Below are 22,761 nucleotides of genomic sequence, written 5' to 3'. Positions count from 1 at the left end.
TTGCTCAGCTTCTTCCCTCTGATAAATAGTTTCAAATTGTAAATATTTATACTTCAAACATTTGGACTTTCTTTCTTGAAATTGCATGCTTTGGACTGATTAGAAAAATAGTCAAGAAAGCTATTGTCATTGTTCTAAGGCCTGAGTTTTGGAAGTTTAATACTTGGATTGTGCTGGTGTGCATGTGTATTGTGACTTCCTGTGATGTGAAATAGTATTTATAATACTTTTACTAATAAAATTTGTAATTTATAATTATTTATAATACTCTTAGTGACATGAATAGGCTTCAGCAGTCTTGTTACTGTCTGTCGTCCAAAGTAATTTCAACAGTGTTTCCCTTTCTGAAACTAATGTCAAAGTATTTCACTGTGCACATGCTTTGCAGCCTAACCATCCATTGAGATCCTTTGACCTCTCTTTGTTTCTGTTTTTACAGGCCCAGCAGGATTATAAAGATTCCTAAAATTCTTTTCTTTCCTACAGGGCAATAAAGTTCTATGTAGACCCGTACCGGTAGATTTGGTGTGTTACCTGCTTTCCATCCCTAAAAATTTGTGTAGTTTCAGCAGTAAGCCAAGGTTTTTAGTGACCCTTCTACCATTCTTTCTACCAATTAAGCAAATTATTTGGCTTAAATATTGAGAGCTGTAAATTTTATTTTGTGCAACAGTTATGTCTGAGCCAGCACATCAAATTATTATTTGTTATATGTCCATAAGTATGTTCTGTTTTTAAGAAATTAATATTGTTAACTTCATTTGCAATCAAAGGTTTTGTTGCACAGTCCCTTCCTGGTTTTGTTGCAGGCATAAATAAAATCTTTAAGGTGGAGCTGGTAGTACGATCTTTATCTAAGGCTGCATGCAGCTTTTCACCAAAAGATATTACTCCCAAGTGCTTATAATTTTTCCAAATGTTAACTGTTTTTATTGAAATTTTCCATTTCTGGCACCTGTCTTGAACTGAATAATTTAGAAAATTTCCATTAAAATGGCTCAACTGTGACAAGGAATAGTATTATTCAGATATCTTTTGTCTTTTTTTTTTTTTTCATTAAGTCTTTAATTTAGTGGCCATAAAAAATTGTTCTGTTCATTACAATATTTTTATGCTCTTCCAGAAAAATACATTATCCTTGAATTAAACTGTTTGATTGACATAATATTTTACCTCTATTGTTTCACTTTTTAAACAAAATAATTGGATGTAAGAGCTAATTCACAGACAAAACAGGTATAGATTACAACATGGAGACTGTATTTTCCTCTTCCCTTCTTTATATGACCATAATTAGGTTATTCAAGTAGTATCTGTGAAATTCAAATTTAAACCCCTTTCTGATTTATTTGAAGCAGGATTTTTACCTTGGCTCTCCTTTTTTCCCAAGCATATTGTGCAGCCGTTGAAGTACCCAGTATCAGTCTTTCTGTGGATACTGTTCCCCTTGGCATAAAATACTTCAATATTTATTGAAATAGGGACTGGAACACAGGTATAATTTCTCAGAAATTGCAACCCAAACCATGAGGTCAGAGGGTTATTCCTATATTATCTCTAATACAATAAAATTTTGTATCCTGTTATACTGTATGTTCGTGTATGTTACATATAGAATTAAATAAGTCTCTGAGAAATAATGGAAGAATGTTTTCCAAGTGATGTTCCACTGAATGAAAGCAACAGATGTTGCAAACACACTGGCATGGACATCGCCTTACTTAAATGAGTGAGTTGAGCTGTATGAATGTTAGCTGTTTGCGTTACTATGCTTTTAGGGTTGGACTGTGTCTATGAAATGGAGATGTTTCAGGTAACTGATGGAAAAACTGAATTCATTTTCAAGTGCATTTGTAGTATGAGTGGAATGAGTTAAACAAGGGTTCCTTCTGCAAGGTGTATTGTATCAGTCTAACTCTTCAGAGGCATAGACAAGACCAGCATGGAAAAAAGGAGTGCCTGTGTACAGAGTCTCTCCCAAGTGTCAAGAACTTGTAGAATGCTCAGGGCTAGTTAGTGGGAAAACAGACTCTTAAGGGGAAGGTTAGGATAAAATGGCACTGGAACTGAAGTCAGACTTGATTTTGAAGAGACCGTTCAAAATTTGGAATACGTTTCTATGGTCACCTTAAATCTAGAAACATTGGCCATTTTTTACTTGTAACTGTGAATGTTAACAAATTTTATGTTGATCACAAATTATATGACAAACTTGAGTGATTTCCCTACTCATTTTCCTTTTGGCAAGATCAGAGGTGTTCAGGTTTTATTGGCCTACAACCAATATTGCAACATACCACTATCTTCCACGTTATTTCACTAATCCAAAATTCACATTTGCTATAAAGGTAAATTGAAATGTATCTCCAGACTAAATTATTTTACCCAAATAGTCAAACTTGTTTTGATTGTGTATTCCTCAAGAGTATTTTTTTTACATAAAATAGTGGTTTATTCCAAGCCTGTGTTGTATAAAATGACATTACAATCTTCATCTCTGATAATCTGGATGTTCAGTCATTTGAAGAGTGTCTTGCCTCAATTCAAAGCCCTGCTTGAACAGGCGATAATGTAGGATTGAAGCTGAAACAGCATTTTCAAGCATTTTCACGACAAAAGAGTTTGTTTCACAGGTAGATTAATATATGAATAAGACTGTGGTTGTGGATAAGTTAGGGTTTTTATACATACAGCATAGCTCACAAACCACAGAACTAGGGAAATTGAGAATTGTCTTCAAATACATACCTGCTCCTCATTTACAAGCATATACTTTTTTAATAAGAACTGCCATACATATTAGCATGACTCCATTTTTGGTTTTACATTCATATACATATATCCAAATATATATATGTATCTATGAAATATTTATATATAGCTATGCACTAAATTATTTCCACCATACTTCATAGCTATTTTTGAAGTGATTTGTTTTACTGTAACAGAGTAAAATGTTCATAAATGTAGCTAAAGGGAGGAACAGAGATAAAAAATAGCAGTGTCTGATCTTTAGTTTACTGCGGTTATGGTAATAATAATATGTTTGCTTGCAGGAAAGGAGTGGAAGATAAAAAAGTTTGTGCATACTGGTCTGCCAGGTTACTATATTATATTATGACAACTTGGTGTTATCAGAGATAGTATATATTAATGTCTCAAGGGGATGTTGGGAAATCTATTGCTTTCTCATCAAGATTAAAGTATCACTGTCCAGAGTAATTCTACCGCTTTGAAGATGGCAGAGCTGTGTTTGGGCTTTTTTTTAAAGAGATAAACCTTTTGTGAAGTGGAAAGCAAAACAGAATTTAACTACTTTTTTCTTCCAGTATTCTGCTTCTGTCCTAGTAGGCTCATGATGGCGTGGGTACACAGAAACCTAATCAGTTCTTTCAACTTTTTTTTTAATGTTAATTATTATAAACCTGCAGCAGCAATTCTGTGGTATTTAGTAGTTTGAGCTTTGCTGTGCAGTTTATGCCCAATACTGGCATATCTCCATAAGGAAGTATGGCTCACCAACTGGGAAATAAAGCATTAAACCAAACACCCAGAATTCAGAGGACAGGAATAAGCAGAGAATAACTGGGACCCTGGAGACTGAAAGATCTTGTAACAAACAACTTAAAGAATTACACTGTTTCAAACAGTGGCAAGAAAAAAAAAAATCAGTGTTTAAATTCAGTAGGCTGTTTAGGGAGAGGTAGATGCTGAAATCTTGTACATGCTCTTAAAAATCATATCGGTAAAGTTCTTAAGAGGAGTGTATGTCTTGAAAAATATCTGATTGAAAAAATGGCATTTGTAAAACAGGTAATGTAACAGTTACTAAATATTTTTTTTCAAGATAAGTAATTATATTAATGAAGCATGCAGTGAATGTTGGCAATTACATGAAACTGTCTCATTAGATAAACTTATTTCTAGAGAGGTATAAATATATAATACTAGAAAACACTCTTAGATATATGGTTTAACTTTCAGGTTGCCCTGTGTAGAGTCAGGCTTTGGACTTGATGATCCTTGTTGGGTCCCTTCCAACTCACGATATCCTATGATTCTAAAAGTATTTCTCTATCTGACCTTTAGGATTTCCTAATATAAATCCACCTTCTACCTTGGTTGCTGCTGTGCAGTGCACAAGATAGAGTGGAAACATGTTAAAAACTGTTCCATCTTTGCATTATATATTCATTGCTGAAAGAAAAAGTAATGCTTTTTATAGACTGCAAAAATGTATACTAATTTTTTAGCAAGTCAGAGAGATCTGGGAGGATAGTCCCTCAGCTGAACTAGGAATTATTTTTAAAATTCTATTCACACACTGTATGGTTGTGGGTCTTTTAGGAGGTGTGTACTGGTCAAATAGTATTAATAATTTTTTTTTTGATGCTACAGCTCCAGTTCATTCAAATATGTCAACCCTAATGCTTTACCTTATTTGTGTATTTGTGAATAAGAATAAACCAGGAAGACAGATTCTGAGTTTTCTAGAAGACAAAGAAATACTTTCCTCTATCAGTTATTCTTCTCTTCTTTCCCCATAAATCAGATTTGTTGGAAAGCTTTTCTGAAAAGGATAATTTCAGGGCTTTGAGTTTCATCATTAAGACCTTAACCATCAGTGAGAGAGAAGATTATTTCTTTGCTTTAAAATGGAAAAAAATCTCTGAGAATTGTTTCCCTTTCATTTCTGTCTCTAAGGTATTGTCTAGAAATAACTTCATCTACGAAATATTTTTTAAAACCTAATTTCTCCTACAACCTTCAAATTCCACAGAAGTGAAAATGGATAAGTTTTAGCAGATCTCCATTCTCCTTATTTGGGGATTTGTCAAAATGACATTGAATATAATGTGGATTGTAAATAACTATGAATTTGCTCATTCAGTTATAATGCTCATTGCATTTTATATATAACTTTAAAATTATTATTAGTTAAGCAGTTAAGAACTTCTAGAATTAATATTGCATATTGCACGCCAAATTTCTCTCCATGTCTATTTGCCTTATGATGGTTTTCAATTATGCAGTCCCATGCTATTTTTACATGACCCCATCTCTTAAATTTGCAGGGTAGATGGTGCCTCGTCAAATTTATTGATGGGTTAGAAACAAAAAAGGGACTAATACACTGTGGTGCTCAGTGCCTCAACATTTAATCATTTAATAATTTTAATAGTATTTAAAAACTAGCATTATGAATTCCACTTCTGGAGCTGAATGACTAGGTTAGTCTGTGAGAGTTATGCACCTGGAACAGGGATCCTGAGAAGCAGCGCTCTGACTATTGAGATGCTAAATTAATTAATAGAAAGCAACAGAGAGAAATGTTTAGCTGAAAACCTGTTTCCTACACAGTTATGTACATTTACCTCAGGACTTCATTAAAACTGGAAGTCAGAACTTGAAACCCTGACATTCAGTGTTCAGGTCACTTCTCTGTAAAAATCCTTCATTACAGTACGGCTTACTGAAGTGCCTGAGTGCCTATGAAATTGGAAACGTGAGTTCTTTTTATCCCCAGAAGTTTGAACCCATATTTCTAGCATCCTGTGATGATGTTCCAAACAGGCAAATCAGGTCCTTTTGAATACTCAGGTTCATAGATAGCTAGTTTCTGTATTGTAGATAGCTTGGGGGGGAATTAGGCACCTAGGAGTTAGCCTAGGAAAGCCAGGGTGTTGATAGGAAGCTTTTCTCTGGTCATCCTACACCTCCATATCTTCTTTAATGAGTTTGGCACAGTATAATGGATCTCTTGCGTAACGTAAGCACCGAAATCCTTTGCTTTCTTGGGTCTTCCCAAATCTTCTGTGAAATCAGTATTGTGTAGTGCCATGTACATTATGTTTTCCAAACTTGCATAGAAAAGAGGTTATTAATTTTCTAATGGATTTTCCCATTCCGTAGTTGATAAACTCAAAAGCAGTAAAGGTGTTTAGGTACCTCACTGGCTTTGAGAGGTAGCTTTGTACCTGTATGACCATTGGTGTCTTTTACTTCACAATCAATGTGAAATATAACATTGTATATACCCACATATAACACAGAAAGAACTCCTGAAAATAAACTGGTCAAAATTATCAAAAAGAGCAAGTAGTGTGAGAGGTGAGGGGCCTGGGTTTTCAGAGTACATAGCATTTTTCCAACATTTATCTTCAGAAGAGTGTTCCTGTTCACCTCTTGGAATTGTGAACAGTCAGCACTCCTTTGCAGAAAATGTCAAATATACATATAGCAGCTCTTTAGTGTAATAGTGTTCTGACAGAGTCCTTTGGCAGAAAATTTACTTGTCAGGTTCTCTTAAAGTTTTACTTGTTGCAATGTTGTTCTTTCATTGGCCTCGTGAAAGATTTCTTAGGCTCATGTTTTCTCTTTGTTTTAGTGCTTCACTGAAATGAAATTGCTTGACACAGCTGTTCTAAGTCTTAAGACATCCCAGTGACCTCTTTAACTCCTTGTAAGTGTTCCCTTTCCTAGCATACCAAGTATGTGGACAGGCTGGGTTTAGATTTCATGCATTAGGACATAAGATAATGCATGCAACAGGTAATACAATAAATTGTATTATATAACAGAAACAATATGCAAATCCAGAAAATAAAAAGATAGTACACTCTATGAACATTTTTGTTTCCTTATCATCCAATAATATTCTCACAGATTAAATCAAATTAAATCATTGGGATTTCCAGGTTTATTTCCCTGTAGCTATTGGCCACTAAAAAAGAATAATTGTTGAATGCTTTTTCAGGTCTGCAGAAGTAGCTCTAGTTATGCATTTTTGCAAGAAAACGTGACATTCATTTTCATTACAGAGTAGGCTAGAAAGGGAAATAAAATATGTAAATATTTTAATGAGAATGATAAGCATCTCTAATGTGTGAAATGATGAAATTGTATGATGCAATAAAATAAATGTAAATTAACTAACTTTGCATGAACTAAATAAAAGTGAGTATGTGTTTAAATGAGGAATCCTTCTTTATTCTTTAGTTCCTAACTTATTTCTGGAGGTTGCCTCAACTGAGATTTTGTGTTCCCGTGAGGTTTTGTTTTACAAGGAGAGTAAAATTATATATAATGCAGGATCAAGTCTATTTTCAACCTCTGTAGCACAACTGGGTAGAATTTTTTTGATCTTAATTTTTAAAAGTTGCAACTGTTCTTGCATGCTCCAGATTTACCGTTTTAAGCTAACCTGCTATCGGAACAGGTTTTTTAAAATCAATCCTTACAAATTATTTCCTCTGTTTAACTTAGTGATTTTAGAAACACATGTTTAGCTGTACAGGTGCAGTTTCCAAATTCGACAAGAAGTAAGCCTGACACCTATAATTTCTTTTTACTCTTTTCTTCCCATCTGAAAATTTCAAAGTTAGTTCTTAAATTTGGCCTGGTACAGAAAACTCTGAGCATATGCCTTTTCCTTGTTTGGTGAAGTTCAAGCAGAGGTTAACAATATAATTTAGCCAAACGTAAAGGTTAATAAAAAACTAACAAAGTGTTATTTATTCTTTTCTCTTAGAAAGACACTGGTTTGCATGGCTTTAGTTTGAAAATGTTCCCTAAAGGGATCTTTCCCTACACTTGGTTCTTTGTTCTTCTATTTAGTTTCTTTATCTCAGATCATAACTATAATGGAAGACTGCACCAACCTCTGAACATTTAGTGCAAGATAAGATTTAATTCAATCATAAAAAGTCTTTCAGGACTCACTAAGCTTTTTATTCTACAATTTAAAATATTCGTACAGCTATAAACTACGCAATATTATGGTATAACAATTTTATTAGAACAAAAGAAGGTTTACTACAAAAACATGTTTTTATTTACTAATGGATTTTATGCATTGTAGTTGCCAGGGGATATATAATCACTTACCTAGGTTAACAGATTTTGCTACTTGAAACATTTTCCATTTAAAGTCACTAATGAAAAAAAAGTCTTCATTGCATAAGTTTGCATATCTAATGCAGCTTCGCATTAGTTTGTCGGGCCAAATTTTTCCAATGTATGGTTTAAAATCACTTAGCTGCTGAGTTGTGTGGAAGTGAACTTCCACTTCCACAAGAGAGAATGAATGAGATGATTGTGAAAATAGTCGATATGCTTGTTTTCCTTTACATTTATGTGTATTTTGAAATCTTGTACTTAAATAAGTACGTATTTTCAACCATGTCAGGCATCTCAGTGTTTGGATGGAGAAGTAATAGTGAAGAAAATGCCTGTATAGTGCATACATGAAGTTGTCCGAGTGGTGATTTGAATGGTGCTAGTTGCTCTTCATCACTACATTAAAGTTTGATGAAGAAGTTGGGGGAGTAGATGGGACTCCCATATGCCCTTAGACCTGATCTTTCCTCATAGATCAGATGGTATTTTCTTATTTCTGAAAGATGAGAAGAAGGGGTTTCACTGGGGGGAGGTGTTAATCACTGTGATTATGACAGCTGAGAGATGTTTTCTGTGTTTGCCATGACAAGGCTTAAGTCCTCATCACTTGTGGCACTTTGTATGAAAATAAATATATTCAGTCTAGTATTATGGAAAAAAATCCAGTTTGGGGCAGATCCACTATCAAATCTGCATTTTCATGGATTGTCTTTAATTTTGTAAACTCCCTTACATGTTAGAGTACGAAAACCATCCTGTGTCATAGGGCAATCCAGAAAGCGTAGTGTTGTTTAGACAAATCTTGTTCCTTTTTTGATATTGTAGAATTTATATAAAACTTAGGATTAATTTTGTTGAACTATGCAGCTCTTTCCTCTGAATTTCATATCCAAACTACATCATTTTCCTTTGCAATTGAACACAGGTAAATTTTGACTTGGTGGAAACACTCATGGTGCTATGACCCCAAGTCATAAAAACACCAGTCTCAGTATTGAATGTATTTTAGCCTAAGCTCTCATTAATGAGAAATTAGTATAAAAAAAAGCTTTTCTGATAAATGTAAGAGTCTGGTTTTATGCCTGTATTTCAGAATTTTCATCAGGATGTCAAGAAAACAGATGATTCAGAAAGCCTGTCAAGCCTTGACAGTCTTGAGGCTGGAGAACAAAATGGAAATTACACAACACTGAGTGAATCATCTTTGACTACACAGTGTGACTGTGCCCTGTACAATCCAGAAAAATCACAGACTAGGAATAATGGTTTGCTTTATACAGCTCAAAGTACTTCTAAAAATACGCATCTAAATAATTGTCTGAGAAAGGTAGATTCGCAATACTACCACAACTTACCTATTCATGATATTTTAGCTAAAAATAATGTTCTAACTTCTGCTGAACATGTAAACAGTTCAGAAGAGGAATCATCTGCTTCTCACAGATCTGAAAAAAAACCTGCAGAGTTCTCTACCTCTGGTAAGCAAGAAAGCTCTGTAAGTAATGCATTCAGGTTTCTGCAAAATATAAAAGAAGAAAGAAGCAAGCCATCTTCTGGAAGGGCTAGCACATTAGCCACTGGTCATCCTGTTCTCAATCCTAGCAAAGCCTGGGCCAGCCCTGATTCTATTCCAGGAGAAAGAGTTCAGGATCTGATGCAAGATCAAAGTTTTAAAATGACCCCACAAAAAAGAACTATATCTATGCAAACCTCCAGTCAACCTATTGCAACATCTGTAATCTTATTTCCTAATCAGGGATGTTCCACTGGCATTCCTAGCACAGCTGATACATTACCAAAGGACAAAAACATCATTACAGAGTTTTTAAAAAATACCTCAGGAAAAATGACTGAAACAAAAGAAGGAAATATTAAATGTATTGATGACATTAATCCAGGATCATCTTTATTTCAGGGCATACCAAATGCCTCAGTTCTGTGTGATGTTAAGAAACAGAATGACAAAGAGGAAGAAAAGGGAAATATGGTTGAAACTATGTCACTGGTGTCTGATACAGAGTTCAGTTCTGGCACTCCTGCACAGCACAAAACCCTGACGAACAATATTCTTGAAAGAAAAAGAGCAAAGTTATTCAGAAGTATCTTAAAGAAGGATTCTAAATATGTACCCAGTCATTTCAAAGCTGTGGTTATGAACCACGGGATCAGTTTTGGAACTAGACCCATGTCTTCTATCAGAGACAGTTTAGAACTGGCAAAAATAAAGAAGAAAAGTGCAGAAAATGAAAAATACAATAGAAAGCTAAGATGGTGTGATCAAATTAACCAGATAATAATAGAAAATAATGAAAAAGACTATGGAAAAAACACCAGTGAAATATCTTCTGCACAGCTGCAATATGTTCAAACTACAAATAATGCTCCTAAGACTAATTCAAGTATTGTTGCTCAACCTTCAAACCCCATGTTCATAAAAAATCATCAGGAAAACTCTCATATATCAAAACCAAATGTTAATACTGAAGAATCAAATAAAGAATGCATGCCTCTGAATATATTTATGTCTACTGGATCCTTTCCTGCTGAAAAAGCTTGGATGTTATCAAAAGAGGAAGAAAGTAAACCCCCAGTATGTAGTAATAATTCTAAAGTTAATGAAGGTAATCAACTCAAAAATAAGGCAAAAATAACTGGAAGAACAACATCTGTAACAGCCCAGTCAAGTTTTATGCCCAAGAAGAGAACAGGCACTATAATCCAACCGCAGTCAGCTGCTGAAGCCAACAAAACTCGAAAAGCTCCAGGGAAATTGCTAGCACCTCACCCACCATCCGCACCTCTGCCGGGAAACAGAAGTGGCAAAAACGCAGCCAGCCCTGGGTGTCAGCCACTGCCGCCTTCAGCCCTTCAAGCTACCGCTACAAGCAGGAATGATTTAAATGAAAGGCATGTTGTGTTAGCAGATCGAGTTTTAAATAGAAATGGTACAGAAAACAGTGAGAGTATTACTTGTCGTTCTGACTTGGCCACTGCGATATCTACACCTGGCTGCAGCACGGCCAAATACGAACCTTGGGCAAAAAATACTTGTTCTGTAAATAGCATTCAGACAAGTGTCTGTCAAAATCATCCAGCAACCTGCACTGAAAGAAGACCTGTTAACGCAGAAAATGGATTACATCTCCATCATATCCCAGCAGCTGGAAAAACAAGTACCTCCTGGCAAGGAGCGCATACTGCCCGAGCTCCAAAAGACCTTGCTATTGGTAAGAGTCAAGTTTCTGGGTTTGGGGTGGGGAGATGTTCAGACGAAAGTCTTTTTCAATTACATCACCAATTTGTTTTCAGATAAAACATCCAGCCTTTCATCCATTCACACAATACAGCCAGTTTTAAGAAGTTTTCACCATTTGTCATTGTCATTTCTATTCTAGTGGTGCCCAGAGGCCTCTCAAATGTCGATCCCCATTTTTAATAGCTCTCTACAATATTAAATGAAAAGGAAGTATTTTCCCTGAGATTATATTCCTGACTAATGAGCAGATGTGACAGGTGGTCTAAATAATGATATAGGAGGAAGTGACTAAGTTTATGTGAACAAGTTTTACAAGGTAACTGGGAGTCATAGCTAGTTGTCCAACAGTCACTGCCACCTGAGAGTGAAAGAAATGTGGATCTACCATGTTTTTAAAATGCTGACCCTGTAAGTGCCTAAAATTATTAAGTTTTAGTCCCAGTAGCACAATTAATGCTCAAAAAAATTACATGTAAGTTAAAAATAAAGAGCTGATACCAGGCAAATTTTGCTGTGCTGCAAAGTATGTCTGATTTATAAAGAATTTTAAGAAATTTGAGGACCAATCCTGCCTTTTACTAAAAATTAACCTTGGGAGCAATATGATGCAGAGATTGATTGGTAAGTTAGAGGAAAGATGCATAAGAAATTTTGGGAGAATAAACTTTAATCTCATGGGTTTTACATTTCAAAATAGGTTGCATGCTTTTTAATTTAATGCCTTGTTTCACCCCTGCAGCCTAGCTATATTCTGTGCCTTGGGCATTGATGGCACCCTTGTGCTTGTAATTTGTATGTTGTATGCTGGTTTGCTTCCTGTTCAGGGTTGCAGCTGGAGGCAGAGCTCCTGAAGCTGTAGACCCTGCTTCAGGTACAAGCAGCACTCCAAACTGCTTCACGTACTGGGATCACCCCGAGATTTGGCCATGCAGCTCAAAGATACTTTCTACCACAAGTAATTCCCATAACGTAAAAAACTAAATTTCTAGTTTTATCTACAGTAATGCATAGTTTTAACTACGGAGTGATTCAGAAGAGCTCTGTTGTGTAAGAGCAGAGGTAGGTGAATATTCTTGGCCTAAAGCAGGGGTGGGAAATGTTATCTGCTTCTCCATTCCAGTTCAAAGTCAAACAGATGAGCTTAAGATATGTGTGACTTAAATTAACCTATTTAATTTTACATTGGAAATGAATGAAGTCTTGCATTACCGTATCTCGCCTCCAGCAGAGATGCTTGCCTCTTGATCTCCTTATATGCACATCAGATCAATGAATCAGGAAATTTAGTGGGTCAAAGTGGTGTGCACTACTAATATTGTTTTCACTGCAACTTTAAATGCTACATCCACAGTGTCACATAGATCCAGCTCTTTTAGAGGAAGAGCTGAGTAACCTCTTTTTAAAATTTGGGTAGATGGCCCTCTCTCAGTATCTGCTTAGATCTTGTGTTTTGAAACTCTTTGTTTTAAATACTCTAGATAACTCTTAATGAGTTGCAATTATTGGTTCTATTGCCTGCAAATGCACATAGATCACCATAGTCTTTGTCCTGAAGTTCTTGCTATGAGAGACTGGATACTGCATTGTTCTTGAGTAAAATATCTGCTGTGGCACTATTACAAAGTTCAGTGAGGTCTGGGAGGACACTGTAGAAAATGTGATCTGTTGCAATGCTTGGCCAAATGTACAGAAAGAATAAGTGGGAACAAGATGAATAAATAAAATCGTTGTCCATGAGGATCTTCCTTTAATTGGACTTCCAGGCTTCAAGTGGTGTATCTTCTGGCTGACACATAATATAAGATTAGAAGTTCTTTGGTGTTCAGTCAGTAAAATGCTTTAAAAATATGTTTAACATTTAGCCTGTGACAAATACGGGACTAATTCACATCCTTATAGTTAAACAGGGGTAGACTGCTCAGTATCTCATGCCTTCAAAGATACTATTGCTTATTATATTTTTGTCTTACATTTCTCAAAGGAGTCTTTTCCTTGGCATAGATCTAGCATGTCTTGCAAACTAATTAAGTGTTGATGCATATCAATAGAGCAACTTTGGATTTTATTTTTCAGAAAAACATTATGTGATTACTAATATAACAAGGGGTTTCTTCTTTGCTTCTTTTTAAACTTTACCTTGTATTGAATATAACATGATCACATTTCCTTTTCTTTTCAGGTGCTATTCAGCACCATGTGTCACATTACAATAATTCACATATAGCTAAATGGCAACCTTTTAAAGCTAATGTGTCCCATGTTACCACTGATGGCAGCAGCCAGATGACTAGTTTCAAGTCTGCTTCTAGGATCAATGAATTGTGTTCTTTTCCTGCAAATGGTAAGAGTTCTGCTTTGTTAAATATCACTGTAATAACAACTAAAGAAATAAAATTCTGTTAAAATCACTAAAAGTCCTCTTGGTCTAATCATGAATGGGTAATTTTTCTTCTCAAGTATAAATCAAGTAACTGCATTTACAAATGAGAATATAATATCTCCTTGGATATGTAGATTCCTGACTTGCACATGAAAATGCTGACTTGCATCTCAAGTTTGTATGCATGAAAGTTTAATTAAGAACTTAATTTTAATTTTGAAACTTGATGCTTTAATTTTGAAAATGTATTATTACACCAGACAAAACTAAAATAAATTTGAGGTACAGTGTCTAGGTTAGGCCTCTCTAGTTGAGGGAAAATAGTATATAGCAGTACTGTCATTAAAATTAGTATACAGATATATAAATTAGTAAGATTAACTAGAAAATCCCAAGCTGTAGCACTAAGGTTTTAAACAATGATTCAAATCACACCTGTGAGGCCACACCTGGATGACTGTGTTCAGTTCTGGGCTCCTCAGTACAAGAGAGACATGGACAGACTGGAGAGAGCCCAATGAAGTGCGAGGAAGATGACGGGACTGGAGCATCTCTCCTATGAGGAAAGGCTGAGAGAGCTGGGACTGTTCAGCCTGGGGAAGAGAAGGCCATGGGGGATCTTAGCACTGTCTATAAATACCTGGAAAGAAGGTGCAAAGGGGACGGAGCCAGGCTCTTTTGTGCCCATTGCCTCTGGTCCTTTCAGTGGGCACAAACTGACACACAGGAGGTTCCCTCTGAACTTTAGAAACACTGGGTTTTTATTGTGAGGGTGATGGAGCACTGGCACAAGTTGCCCAGAGACTTTGTGGAGTCTCCATCCTTGGTGATACTCAAAAGCCACCTGGATATGGTCCTGGGCAACCAGCTCTAGGTGGCCCTGCTTGAGCAGAGCGATTGGACCAGATGACCTCCAGAGGTCCCTTCCCCCCTCTACTATTCTGTGATTCTGTGAATCAAATAAACTGTGTGAACTATTACATGTTTTCTGCACAGTGCTATGTAATCTTAACAAATGTTGAATCCATTAAGGTATAAGATACAGCATCTTTGCAACAGGCATTTACTGTGTTGGACAATTAGACTTTAGGATTGTTCTCTAATTGCTTCTTATTTTCTAAAACATTACTTTCTGTATCTCATAGTCCTATGCTAACATGAAATTAAATATGCCTTAGAAGTGCCTGTTTCTCTCTTTTCACTATAAGAAAATACATTTAGCAAGATCAGATGTAAACATACACAAGGTAAACATCTAAATTTGGACAGAGACATTTACTCACCATTATTAGTTTTACTACTACTATCTTTATCATGTTTTTACACATTTTTGGTTTATTTTTGTATGCATGTCATTTAAGGTATTGCCCCTGTTACAAGACAAAAACAGGTTTTTGACAACCATGAGAATAAACACAGAGGTTTTTCAGAACACAGAAGACAAAGCATAGCCTCTAAAAGATGGAAGCCTACTCATCATGCGCAGGTAGATATTAAATACTATAAAAAATAAAAATCTTATTTATCTTCAGAATGGAAAGAGTTTCAGGAATACCAAAGATTTGTTCAGTGTCACACAATTTTCAATTGGTGTGCTTAGTCAGCTTGCTGTCACTGCTAATGAAAAGAATAAAACAAACTAGAATACATCACTGTATTAGTATACACTAATATTTTTGCACTTGAAGTTATTTAGTAATATGAAATAATAAACAAAAAATGTTCACAAGTAGTATAGTTACCTTAAATTACACTTAAAATATTCTTATAATATTTTTGATAGAATTCGTTATGTACTGTCCAGCTGAGTCCTGTTCAATCTGCATTTGATCCAGTACAAAATATGAATAACACCTATAAGTCTGATGAAGGTACAGTAACACATCTCACTTCAATTCTCTGTTATATATAGTGACCTAATATATCCACTGCGTAACATCACTTGTGTCTTTTGGCATCGTTGATTCTAAGTAAGAAAGGGTAGTTTGTTGTCTAAACCTAATTTTTTTCACGGAAATGTAAGATATAGCATCATGTGTCATGATATTGATGGTTTTATAAGTGCATTACAATGTATACTCAAGTTTCATTCCATTCCTGTTTGTATTTAACTGTATGACAGCTGTATGCATCATACATAACTGTAGGATATGGAAAGGTATTGCTTGCTGTCATTACATATTTCCGAAGTCAGTAGAACTTGCTCTAGTGCCAACTGCAAGATGCATTAGTGATCTCAATTATGTCATTTTCTAACATATCATGCTTCCTGACTTTGCAACCTTTTTGATCTTTTAATGTGTATTTTGAGTTTCACAGACCTATAGTCATGAAATCAAGCAGTATATTTAAATGTAATGAGCTCTTCTCATTTGAAGTTACCCCTGTAATCTCTTCAGTTTCAGAAAGCACTGTTCAGTTTCTTATGGCAGAAAAACTAGCGAGTACACCCATTGCAGAGGATGAAATCCTGGCAGCTATGGAAAGTGTGCAACCAGATAGACAGCCCTTACTGCTTCACAGGGCTCCACGTCCAGGCATGAGTACGCTTTCAGTAGAAGAACAGAAGATTTTCCAGTCTCTTGATCGTCTCGATCAAAGGCTACAAAGTAAGTTTGATAATAAAAAGGATCCTATATCAAGTGATTAAATAACTATATTTTGTTGTCATGGATTAATTTTAAATAAATTAATAAATTTAAATTTTTAAAAACATGAATCCTGTGATAGAAATATTTTTATTCTAATTATTATTAGTAGTAGTAGTAGTAGTAGTATTTACTAAATGTAGCAAACAGTAGATCAAAATCATGAAACCTTTCTTAAAGTCAATGAAATTAATTTAAAATAATGGTGACTTTGCCTTGGTCCAAAAAAATCATTCAAAATGTGACTAGAGGACACCTTCAGAAACTGGCTCAGCCCAACAGTAGCTGTTGTTTCTTCTAACAGATGTTTGTCAAAATTGTTCTTTAAAGATTTATCAGATGTATCAGCCTCACTTAGGAATCTGTTCCAATGCTTATCCACCTTAATTTTTTTGCAGTTATTTTTGCGAATATTTACCCTTTATATTATATATCCTATGTTTTTGCAAATGTAACCCTTTATAATGAATGTTTTTTCATTTTCTTTCTTCTAGTCTTTTAGAATGTTCCTCTTCTCCATGAATTCTTAAAGATCACAAATACTGAGTTCTGAGAGTGCTGCAGCCAAATCTGAATGTTTTAGTGAATATCACTTGCGTAACTATTTTACAAACGTCAAACTTACTTAAGTGTTCTCTAACCTGTTCTTTCTCTATGCCAGGCTGATTTCTTACCTGCTTCATAGTGGTGCTTTTTACATGAGCTCTCCAATCACAGTTTCCATTTTGCTGAAGAATGTGGGGAAATATCTGTACTTGTTCTTGATAATTTTTTCTCTCCAGTGATTAGTTAGCTAACACTTTCATTCATCATCCTATTTTAACTAGTGTACTCATAGAACAAACATCCTTCTTGGGTCTCTTGCTACTGTATCTAATGGTTAGTATTTGCTTTGACCTACGTGATCATACAGGTCTTTCATAAAAATTCTCATTAGTTTGACATAGTTTCTGTATTTTGTGTGCTCCATCCTGTATTTGAAATCAGTGGGGACCTTGTGACTTAGTCCACATGGTCTCTTCACTGGACTGCTTGGCTTTCCATATCATTGGAATAAATTCTGGTTGCCATTTTTTGCTGTTTATGGAACTACCAACTGGATTTTTATGTTTTCCTTAGACTTTTTTCATATGAAATTTTACATGCCAATTATTTTAGTTTATAAGAGTCTGCTTTCTTGAAGTCCATTGATTTTATTTTACTATTCCACTACTTTTCCTTCTGGACTGCACAATTTCATGGTCAGGTTACCCAAGTTTATCCCCTTATTAACTGGAATCAGACTAAACCAGAGCTTATTAAGCTTCTGCACACTATCCATACATTTCTACATTAAATGGTGGATTGCTTGACTTTGAGGAAAACGGCTTCAGTTTCCTGTAAACTGCAACAGCAGAATAAAAGATCTTTGCAACCGCTTAGAAACTTTCTGCAGCGGTAGCTTCCAATTCTTGCTCACGTCAAACAGTGGTTCAGAATTTCATTATATCGTACCTCATGGTTATTGCTTCCAGGCAAACAGAAGAGAAGAATTCTGTCTTTTGTCAGAGAGGAGTTTTAGTATGATGTGCTCTGGTTAAGAAAGTACATATGAAAAGAGAAATTCAAGAAAATATAAAATAAATTGCTGTATAAATAACAGAGAAATGACAAAGAAATAGAGGCAAAGGTAAATGCAGCAAAAGAACTGGGAGCAAGAAAGCTGAAGTTTGCAAAGTGTGAAAAGGAAAACTATGGAAACTATAAGAAAAGTACATAAGGAATATGAAAGAAACAATGAAAGAATCATAGGAGTTAACTGATTGCAAATGAAGTAACTGTGAAAATTAATGTAATACATATATATATATATATGTATCTTAGAAATTTAATTAGCTTGCCTAATTATTTGGGGATTACTTGGTAAAAAGCTGGGAAATTTTACAGGTGGCCTTATAGGACATGTAAGTACATGTAAGTATGCACCTGTAAGTAAGTAAGTAAAGTGTTGTAAGTACTTACATGTCATGTAAGTATGTTGCTTTTTTAAACTGTGACCTTTTTGAACCCCTTTTTTGGCTTTGTTTTCACATGTTACCAAATTAAGCGACTAAAACTGTGTACCTTCATAGTGGTCTTTTTAATGAATAACAGTTAGTCACTAACCAACCTAAGTCTGAAATTTTTGTTGCCAGCTTAGAGTAGCTGGCATTCTTTTCTCCAGCTTTAGATTTCTTTATTGACATTAAATTTTTTGTTCAGATAATAAATTGCAAATTTTAAAAATACAGATGCGGCATATACTTCAGCAGCTGTTGGTAGGGAAGAAAAGAACAGTGATATTAAACTACCTTTCCACAATCGCTGGGAAGTTGTGTTTTGAATATTTTACTGTGAATCATATTTCTACTGTAGTATTTGGTTTATATAATATTTAAGATATACTTTTATGCTCTTTTCAGATGTTCAAGAAGCCATCACCAGAAACCCATCTGCTGCAAGTGTTTTGCAGATAACCACGCCTTTAGTAAGTATTTCATTTAAATATGTTCAGATTTAATTCCTACAAACTGACCTTATGGCTTATTTTATAGTAAAAACATAATTGAAAATATTGACATCAATCTCTTCAACTGGCTTGCCAGATTTTCAGATTTCTATTTATGTAAAAAAAATACATATGAACTTTATAGTACTGTAAACAGGCTTTAACAGTTTATACCAGACTGCCTCATCCTCTGGCTTAATTTTCCTTTTGGAATCTGAAGACGCTTGCAAAGTCCAGGAAGTTCTAAGAACTTTTAAGGAATAGTAATTTAACAGGGTCCATAACATAGAGAGGGAAGGGGGAATGATGCATGGTAGTGCATAAAGTAATTGGTAATACAATGAATTCTTACTTTGACCTGCAGATATGCCATGTTCTATAAGCGATAGGTATTACCTTGCTTCAATAAGTGTTTGTATTTTGTTCCATATATTCTAGATCTTGTCAGTTTCAAACAAAATAATCATGATACCTGGAATATAGAGAACTGAATAGGCAGATGAGTGTCCGAAGTACAAAATTTACATTTCAAGTGTTCAGTTTATAACGTGGGAGTAGTATTTATAATTCTGTATTATCAGTCTCCTCCTTTACTATATATTTGTACTGAGGAAAAAATATAGACAGACGACTGTGTACTTCACATGCTTTACTTTATTCAGAAGGCTTTTCCCACTTACTGAGTTTGAGACTGAAAAACCCCAGAAAGTATCCAGGCTCCTAAATTCAAAATGATTGCCTGGTTTTGAAGTGGGACTATGAAAATAACGCAGAGCACATCATTACCTCTCTTCTTGTGAATCTTAGCAGTAGGTGTGACTTCGAACCTCAGCTTCCTCTCTTCTGCCTCCTTACAAATTTCATTCTTTATGGCTAAACAACTTGTAAATTTTGTAGTTTTCAGCAATTAGTGTAGCATAGCTACCTTTATTGGATCTAACTGTGTTTTACTAAAGCATTTTTGAGCTTGTATATTCTCTGGGGCTGTCTTCACAGCCTGTCCTACTTAAAAAAAAAAAAAAAAAAAAAAAAAAAAGCTGTTCCCCCCACCAATGCATTTTCCTGGCTTTCAGTAGTCAGACTTCTTGGCTGGCTGGTCTGTGACAAAGCTTTCTCCCACTAATTCCTCATCTACAAGATTTTTGTTTCATAAATAAGATATAAACACTAGATGTTACTCAGGCTGTCCAGTCTCTGGAACTGTAAGTTCTCTGATGGACATTTAAGACCCTTCTTTCCCTACAAATATATACTTAAGCATTTAAACAGGTGTCCAGCTGTAGATATACATTCAGATCTCAGGCAGTGGCTTGGAATTCTTCCTGATGATAAGAGTGAACAAGTGTCATACAAGTTCCCAGCTGCAGAAAAAGTATAGAAGACTGAGATTTCATCAACCCTTCCGCTATGAGAAGCAATGGGATTTAAGATTTTTACTTCACCAAGAGAACAACGCACTTCAGCTCTCCTAGTTTCAGAGCAGCCAAATAAAGTATGGATATTCACTCAGTAATTCACGTGAATGACATTGCACCCTGTAATAGCAACCTCTAAATCCAGATGAAGTTGCACAGTTGCTTATATAATGGAAAACAGATCACATGATATCATCAGATGATGTTTCTTGAATGTTATATTATACATAATCACATTTCTGTTTATATACCTGTATATCTCATTATTCTCCATTTTATTATAGAGTATTCAGCAATGTATATCCTCCCCTTTGGTGAGCACTACAATAGCCTCACAGCAGTACCAGAATGCCTCAGCTAGCAATCGATTGCAATTGTACAGGAGATACTGACATTATCTGCTTCAGGATATTGCAGCTCTATGTACTTTATAAGTAATATGTATACTATTTAACACTATAAAATTGGCAACAAAATAAAGACGAAAGCAGTAACTCAAATAATGAATGTCAATTAACTGGTAAGCATTTTGGGGATAATTATGTCTATTTTATTATGCACTTTATTGTAAAATTAAAAGAATGAAAATATGTCACATTTTTAGTGTTTGTATTGTTTGTGTAAATTTCCTGTACCCATAATTAAAGTGAAAGGAAAACAAATATTTTGCTACTTAGATTATGTGTAAACTACTTTCCTAACTTCTTGATTTTTTTAAGATTCGCTAATAGATTCTATTACACTTGTAAAATATATATTGTAAAAGTTATTTGATATCAGTAAATAATACCTGGACTTTCACCTTTTATCTTTATATTGGTGTCTGTATTGCAAATTATTGCAGACTGTGTGTTGCCCTTATTCAGTAGCTACATCTGATGGCTCTAAAACTGACTGTGCTCCCAACATCATACTTCTCCTAGCATATGCTCCTGCAGGTCTTGCTGAATTTGTTGGAGATTCCTGTTCTCCAGATTTTCCCAACAACATTTATCAACACTTGCACTTAAAGAGGAATTCTTCCTCAGCTCCTCATGTAAAGAACCCCAGGCTGAAACTGTCAGAAAATTAGAAAGAAAGGTGCTTTGGAAGGAAACATACAACTAATGGTATGTAGATGCACTTTCACTGAAGCACATAGGTAAACCTCTCTACATCAATGTCAGCTTTAGGCTAAACCAACTATTCTAGAAACACAAAACCATAAGTACCCAGCTAGCTCATCAGCAAATGTTGGCTTTTGGTTTTCCTGATTGACTTTACCTTTGTAATCACTATTACAAAATCTCTACATAAAAGGAAGCAAAGTGGGGACAACAGGCCTGGAGATGAGGACTCCATTCCTGTGTTTAAGACACCCAGGTGGAGCCAAAGATTAGTATTTTCTGCATAAGGACATATATAGTCTAAGAACGTGTCTGAGTGTCTTTCTGCAGAGCTAGATGCACTTGCAGATGTCTTTGCAAGTAGTTAGGTTGGAGAGACGGATTGGTTTTGGCAGTCTTGGATTGGCAGATTATACATTGATCCCTCAATTTTAGATGCGTCTGTAGCATGATGATTAACTTGTCAACAGATTTGACGTGTTTGGTGATAAACCTGTCTGCATTGTTATGTCAGTTCTAGATTAAAGGCCTTTAGTTAGTTAACTAGCATGATACCTCAATCTGTGAAGTTAGTTAATTGCTAAGGAGTGGTAACTTTTTAACTTCCTCTCTTTGCTCTTCCTCTGCTGTTTCAGTACATAGTAGATAAATAGTGAAACAAGCTGTAGAAGGTATATACAATGCATGGAATTTGTCAACAAATCTAGGCTTGTAATTAGCTGCTAGAAGCAATAAAAGCAATTTACTAAATCTCTGGATTTATAAGTCCTATTTGATGCCTGATTTTCCATTCGTATCTATATAGTAAGAATTGTGGGGCTTGTCGGGGGACTTAAGCACTACCGTATTTCCACCAGAGAGGTGCCTGAACCCCACACACTGTTATTGCTCGTCTTTGTTAAAGTGTATGGGAGCTTAGGAGAGTTGTATTTCAGGAGTGGGCTCAGTGCTGTACCAGAGCAACCATGGGAACATGCACCCAGAAGGACACTGGCATTTCTTCAAATGGAATGCATCTTCCCAAAAGAAGCGATTAAAGAATTATTTGGCAAAAGTATTTTTGAAGCTTTGTTATTCCCCATCATACCAAGATCATCATACCATTATCTTTAATAAGTGCTGCCATTGCTTAGGAGGGAACCAGCCTGTAAAAAAGAAGAGAAGAGGAAAATGCGCCCATCATAACAATAGACAATTTATCAGGGGATTAGAGCTACCTGCTGGTGCATGGTGTCCCAAGACTAAGGTGAGCTATATATGTAGCAAATAGTTAACAGCTGAAATTTTACAAAGGAGGTTTAAGGAAAGATTGATTTTTTCAAAACAATGTTTTCAAGAATGGAATAATGCTACCTTTCTCCTCTAGCTAGGCATTGCAACATCTTTGGAGGAAAAATCTGGTAGGCTTAAAGGGTCTGACTTCAGTCCGGAGCCTGTTAAGATAAACTGTAAACATCAAAGTTGCAGAAACTTGGTGTCTTATGGTCGCTGTTGCCATCTGCCCTGACACTGCCGCCAGAAAAGGGAAAC

The 22,761-nt window shown here is 35.3% G+C and overlaps 1 protein-coding gene across 1 annotated transcript in view; it reads left to right on the top strand.

Annotated features, from left to right (window-relative positions):
* The window catches only part of CEP126 (centrosomal protein 126), a 42,740-nt gene extending 20,830 nt beyond the window's left edge, over positions 1-21,910 (top strand). The window contains exons 6-12 of the mRNA XM_030042711.2: positions 8,993-11,126; positions 13,335-13,496; positions 14,897-15,021; positions 15,319-15,406; positions 15,935-16,144; positions 18,625-18,689; positions 20,410-21,910. Of these exons, the coding sequence (XP_029898571.1) occupies positions 8,993-11,126; positions 13,335-13,496; positions 14,897-15,021; positions 15,319-15,406; positions 15,935-16,144; positions 18,625-18,689; positions 20,410-20,517 (2,892 nt within the window). The 3' untranslated portion in view covers positions 20,518-21,910. The remainder of the gene's footprint in view (positions 1-8,992; positions 11,127-13,334; positions 13,497-14,896; positions 15,022-15,318; positions 15,407-15,934; positions 16,145-18,624; positions 18,690-20,409) is intronic.
* The last annotated feature ends 851 nt before the right edge of the window (positions 21,911-22,761 follow it).

Source organism: Aquila chrysaetos, chromosome 19 (assembly GCF_900496995.4).
Source record: "Aquila chrysaetos chrysaetos chromosome 19, bAquChr1.4, whole genome shotgun sequence".
NCBI lineage: Eukaryota > Metazoa > Chordata > Aves > Accipitriformes > Accipitridae > Aquila > Aquila chrysaetos.
The sequence above is the reverse complement of the archived record's forward strand: the minus strand, read 5'-3'. Positions and strand labels throughout refer to the sequence as shown.